The sequence below is a fragment of the Eurypyga helias genome, unplaced genomic scaffold (genome assembly GCF_000690775.1).
Source record: "Eurypyga helias isolate BGI_N326 unplaced genomic scaffold, ASM69077v1 scaffold18942, whole genome shotgun sequence".
Lineage (NCBI taxonomy): Eukaryota > Metazoa > Chordata > Aves > Eurypygiformes > Eurypygidae > Eurypyga > Eurypyga helias.
In genome coordinates this window covers 1-6,258 of record NW_010234267.1, presented here as the reverse complement: position 1 = coordinate 6,258, position 6,258 = coordinate 1, and the positions used below count along the sequence as shown (strand labels likewise).

Sequence of the window (6,258 nt, the reverse complement as noted above, 5' to 3'; positions counted from 1 at the left end):
CCTCTGCCAGACATTCCGCTTTCCCCACTACCTTCGCCCTGTCGCAAACCAGCCTGTTATTTTTTTTTGTCAGAAAACAAGTAATTATCCTGAAAACAAAGTTATCAGCTAAAGTGCAGGACCCCTGCAGCGAGAAACACATCCACATTTAGACTCGGAATATCGGCTTCCGCGTAGCCCGTCAGGATTCTCCCGTACCCGCGCGATCCAGTACCCGTAAAGCTTTAGGTACGTGAACATCAACAGTACTTGAGGGAGGTTTTGTGGAAAGGATGGACCGAACGCCCCTTCCCCACCACTCCCTGTGGCATCCCGAGCTACGTCCTCCTTACGTGAAGTACGGACAGCGGAAAAGTCCGGCAGGCCGTACTTCGGCTACCCAGAAACACAGCGCCAACCTTTAGAAAAATACAAGGCGAGAAAAATTCTGAGATAAAAATATATACCTTTGGTTAAAAACCCATCCCTTTAACGAGAGTCCTTTGTAACTCAGCTAGAACAAAAGCGCTTCACTTCGACCAAACAGTAGTAAAAATTAGTTCTAGGTGCTTATTTCCCAACTCCGAGGACCCTTCTAAAACGTCAGTAATCTGGGTTTGTTTCTTTTTTTGCAGGATTTACACACTGGATGTTCATTATTTACAGGGATCATTCTATTTGCAGCAATAAACTATAAATTTTCCACGAAGAGAATGTTTGTAGCACAAGCTCCTCCACCAACAGTCTCTCCCCCAAAAACAAACCACCAACCAAACTGGTTCTTAATTAAAGAACCGTTGAAACATGTAGTTTTCTTCAGATACCGAATATCCAAACTTCTTATAGAAATCCACGTTTTTTGGCAGACACTCAAGCGTGATTTTGTAACAGTTCAGTCTCTTACTTAGCAATGTGAGGGTGGACGTCAATCTGAAAAAAAAAAGACAGACAACAGTTAAATGAAACGGCCCTGAGTGCTGGATCAATTAATGTTTAATTAGCTAAAGGCAGACCTACAGTACTGAAGTTTGTAGCACTCTGCATTTTCCTTCACTACACAGGATAGTTGCTGGCCCAAAAAATAAAGACCAAATGACCAGCATCTTGCAGACAATTTTCATTCAATCACGGGATGGTTTGGGCTGGAAGGGACCTTAAAGATCATCTAGTCCCACCCCCCCTGCCACGGGCAGGGACACCTTCCACTAGCCCAGGTTGCTCCAAGCCTCATCCAGCCTGGCCTTGGACACTTCCAGGGATGGGGCATCCACAGCTTCTCTGGGCAACCTGTCCCAGGGCCTCCCCACCCTCTGCGGGAAGAATTTCTTCCTGATGTCCAATCTCAATCTCCTTCTTCCCATTTAAACCCGTTACCCCCTGTCTTGCTTTGTGCTGCTGTTACAAGAAGCCGTACGGTACCTCGTGGCTCAACGCATCCCATGTGGCCGGCTGGGAGATGTGCCCTGCAGCTAACCCACGGAGCTAAAACCCTCCTCCCCCAGGTCTGCCCAGCGATCTTTGCCGACCATCAGCGTGGAAAGGCCGGGGGGGGACAGAAACCAAGCGGGCGAGGGCTTGCTGCCTGCCTGCTGTCACACGGCAAAGCTGGGGAGATACTTACAGTTTACCGAGCTGCTTTCCTCTGCACTCCCCGCTGACCACGACGTCTTCTATCCTTCCTCTCTGCGGAAACACAGGCAGCGTTAGCCCAATGGAATGCTGGTGCGTGCGTTTCCCTTCACGCCTGGATTTGTGTCTGCTCAGAACTCCTGTGGTCAACACGCTCGTAAGTGTCGACACCCTCCAGCTCGGGCTGCAGAACCACCGCAGCCCTTCCCCGCCGAGGCACCCGTGTCCCTCCCGCTCCCTGCGATCTCACGTCCAGCTGGGACTCCGCGGCAGCGAGATCCTCAGCCACCTGCTCCCTCAGAACCAAGCTCACCGGGAGGGAGAGCGGGACAAATCAAATGGCTCCTTCTTAAGAAAAGCCAAAGCTTCCTTTCTGTTTAGCTGAGCACCCAAGGACAGGAAATAGTTTTAAATGCAGATGGCACTTTGTCACACAGCAATAAAAACACGCCCAGAGTCTGGGGACAGGATCTTTTTCCTCATTTCACAGCTGCAGCGAGAGAATATACCTTTGCACAGGAGTGAGTGAACTTATGTTCTATCACCAGCGTTGCCGTAGCAACAATCTGTCCGAGATTTGTGTCTTCCACGACAGTAACGTAGTAATCTCCAGATCTCTTCATGTGCTCGAAGGTTTCTGTGGGAGCAGACAGACAGCGTAACGGTTGCTGTTCATCTCAAGTTGCAGTGAAGCCTAACGCTTGCAACAGACCCCAAACACAGATGGGGGGTTTGGGATCACAAGGAACGGGAGCCCAGGAGCCCAGAACCTGGAAGCCTTGGGGTGAGACTCACCAGACAGAACCTAAAGTTAAACCAGTGTCTTTTCCTCAGCTGCCATGAGAACTCTCCTTCCCCAGAGGCTCCGGAGATGGGCGCTATGATGGAGGCGGCAGCACCTCTACGTCTGCAGACACCTCAGTTAAACCAGCGAAGCAAGCTTGGGATGCTGTGAGCGCAGCCGAGCCTCTACCTCTACCTGTGCCGCAGCAATCCAGCCAAAACAAGCCCCGCACACCCGTCCCTTCTGCCAGTACCTAAAGCTCTGCCTCGAAAGCAGGTGTACAATTTAGGCCTGTCCCAGCCAAGAAGCCCTTTGGGGTAGTTGCGACTGGATCCGACGCCGAGTGCCAAAGGCTGCCTCAGGGGAGCTGAGCCAACAGATCCCTCTGGCCTCAGGCAGTCGGGAGCCTCACACCCAAGTAGCTTTGCTGTCAGCATCAGTATGCTCTGGTTCCCACAACCCTCTTGGGAAATAGCAAGGAATAATGATATACTCACTGATAAACTGCTCTGGGCTTGCAACTCCCGTCTCAGTCAGCTGACCCAGAACCTTAAAAAAGCCTGTTATAAAAGAAGAGGGTGGGGGGAACAACCCTCAGTGAGGGACAGAGACACACCATTAGCTCCAAACAGCACAGAACCACCCGAGGCAGCTGCTGCGACGGCGAACATCCCCACATCCCCATCCAATTCAGCTGTACGTGAAAACCAGCCGCTCTGTTACAGAGCTCGACTCATCTTAAAACCCAGCTCCTGCCCCCAGCAGAGCTGAAGGATGAGCTGCAAACTGCAGGCTGAGCGCAGCAGGTGCACGTGTTCAAGAAAGAAAAGTAGAAGCCCTGAGATTAAGTTCAGCTGTATGTCTGGAACAACCTTTTTATCCAAATTACGGCACTGAGGAAGTCTCCACGCACCAGTATCATCACTGTTCTATCAAAGGGAAGAGTAAGAACAACCGTACTCCCTCCCTAACATTGTGGTGAATAGGAAGCGGTGGGTTATTTATAAGATTTGACTTGAATTCTGTTTGTGAGGTTAATAAAACCGTAAAACCCATTTTGAGGGTCACCCAACACAGCACCGATGCACAGTGCCGAGCGCTCAAATTCCTGATGGGTAGAACGAACCCAAATCAGGTAAAACGAGCAATCCTAATCTATTGAGAGATGATGCAGAAACGCCTGTTATCTAGCTCAGCACCTAGCTTTCAGTGGTGGTGATCGTTAAACATGATTCTACCTCGATTTAAATCAGCCGTGCAAAGTGGTCTCAAAACCAGGCCATCTCCTGGATCCAAAGGAGAAATAGCAGGAGAAAATGTCGTTGTGTTCTCGCTCCAGTCAAGTTCGTGCAGAATACTCGGGTCAAACATCGGCGTGTCGTCGGGCATCACGGTCGCAACAGGCATCATGGCTGCGAAAGGAGCTCTGGAACAGAACGCACACGGGTGAGGATTCGGTTTGCTCTTGCTTAATCTCGAAATAGGCTATTTCCCCTGGTTCTCTCATGCCACGTGACGTCCCTCAGGGATGTAAGGAAAGGTGAATGAAAGCAGAACAGCTGTTTACTTTATCTGCAACTGAAGCTCCTCAACCTTCACCAGACTAGACCGCTGGGTTAAACAGCGCGCACACGCCGACACCACGCATGTTATCTAAAGTCAACACACGCAACGCCTGTATGTTCATCTGGGAAGTTTCTTCTCTTCCAGGGAAAAAAAAGCCCCAGATAAGACACTGACTAGGATACTTAAGCTCTATAGCCCTCTGAAAAGGAAAGCATCTCGGGAAACCTCCCTACCACACCGTTCACCGAGCGTAGAGATCATTTGCGTTAGCGTTGAATTTGAGACCAACGGTAGCAATAGTAGACTTTTCTCAACTGCTCCCATCACGGAAACGTTTAGTATCTCAGCCCAGAGGCACCACGTAGGAAAAGAGAGGTGATATGACAGCCGGCACGCATGCTGCCAGCCTGCGCTGCGATTCCCGTGCAGTCGTGTTTGCTCGGTGTATTTACAAGACCCAGTGCCATCTCGGCTGTAACGCCCAGCGCCTCATTGTCCATTAACAGGTAAAGCACAGAACTGCCAAGGCGATGGTGAGATACCTGTTAATGATTAGAGAGAGATTTGGGAATTGCACATTATTCAGAATCAGGGATCAGAGGAAGCAAAAGGATATCTTTTACTAATGGCTAAATACAGGGCCTGGAGAAGGGAAGGCTCCAGGGAGACCTTATTGCAGCCTTCCAGTACCTGAAGGGGCTACAAGGAAGCTGGGAGAGGACTTTTTACAAGGGTCTGTAGTGACAGGACAAGGGGTAACGGGTTTAAATTGAAAGTGGGGAGGTTTAGATTGGATATCACGAAGAACTTCTTCCCGGAGAGGGTGGTGAGGCACTGGGACAGGTTGCCCAGAGAAGCTGTGGATGCCCCATCCCTGGGAGTGTTCAAGGCCAGGCTGGATGAGGCTTGGAGCAACCTGGTCTAGTGGAAGGTGTCCCTGCCCATGGCAGGGGGGTTGCAACTGGATGATCTTTAAGGTCCCTTCCAACCTAAACCATTCCATGATTCTATGAATATCACAGTTTCTGGTACGAATGCACCGTATCATGGGAACTTCTCTTAAGTTCTTTATGCATCTTCAAATAAACCATAAAAGATACATTAGTCACATGCTGTTGGACAGGCCAAATAAACATCAGAAAGAAAAATGGGATGAATCCTTTCCAAAACAAGACACCTTACAGCCCCTTTCAAACCCAGCAAAAGTACAGAGGATGTTAGCTATGAAGCATCCCGGTTAACTGCAGCACGTGAGCCTCAAAACTGAGGGCAGCTCTGCAAACCCAACCAAAAAAGCTTCTTAAACAAAAAATACACACAAAAAACCGCCAAACCAGACACAAAATCTTTTCTTTATGCCACCTGCTGGTATGCACTGGCCTTTAATTCCCCATTCTCATCTCAATCTTGCATATAAAAATCAGAAAATCTCTGTTATAGCAGTTCAACAGCAATACAAACTCTCATCCCACATGAATTTTCCACGTGAAAACAGCGGGAAAAATGAAATGCAAAGAAAGACATTTCCACAGATGGGAGACTCAGGAGTGAGAATCCAGGTCTTCCGAGCCTCAGCCCTGAGCTTTAGCGCTCAGATCACGCCGATACGTGGCGGAGGACCGCAAGCCCCGTCGCCAGTGTATTAATTATGTCATTGCTAAGCGAAACTGAAGCCTCCCTGGTTTCAGCAGTGCACTTGGTACCTCTGTCCCTAGATCTCGATTATTCCAATGCTGCCGTTACCCTGTCCCATTACAAACCCTTCCTAGAATTCGTGTTGATAACATTCAAGGAGTGAACTGGACAGCAAATAAATCCAATTCCTTCGGCTCAGGGTCACTGAACACCAGGCACACACAGCAGCGGAAGAGCAGGCGAAGGAAATAAAATGTTTTATGCTCTTCAAGCAGCTAGTGGCAAACGAAGAGTTATTTTTCAAACTACATCCAGCACCACTGGAGCAGGAAGAAGCTTGAAGGTTCAGGCGTTTTCTGGAGTCAGGAATACAACTTACTCAACAGAAATACATTGGTCAATTAAAAAAAAACCAGGATCGATGTACAGGGAGGGTGAAGAGCTGCAGCCTGTTTCCAGGGGGGCCGGTTTCCCCTCCAGGCCTGCTGAGGTTTCGCCAAGCCCAGGTGCTGGCCCTGGCACATCCCGTGCTCCCCACCCGTGTCGGGGACGGGACAGAGCCCACGGGACACGTTCAGCCCCTCTCGCTCATCCCACCACCCTCCGCTCCGGGAAGCGCCTATGCTCCCCCCGAGGTGCGCTGCCTGCCCGAGGGGTGCGCACCC

At 49.9% G+C, this 6,258-nt stretch overlaps 1 protein-coding gene across 1 annotated transcript; it reads right to left on the bottom strand.

Annotated features, from left to right (window-relative positions):
* Nucleotides 1-603: 603 nt before the first annotated feature.
* On the bottom strand, nucleotides 604-3,838 carry GNPNAT1 (glucosamine-phosphate N-acetyltransferase 1). Its single transcript, XM_010162026.1, has 5 exons — nucleotides 3,631-3,838; nucleotides 2,890-2,952; nucleotides 2,118-2,245; nucleotides 1,601-1,662; nucleotides 604-909 (listed from the first exon to the last, which is right to left on the bottom strand). Exons 1-5 carry the CDS (start codon nucleotides 3,800-3,802, stop codon nucleotides 762-764), a joined length of 573 nt encoding a protein of 190 aa, XP_010160328.1. The 5' UTR covers nucleotides 3,803-3,838; the 3' UTR covers nucleotides 604-761.
* Between the last annotated feature and the right edge of the window lie 2,420 nt (nucleotides 3,839-6,258).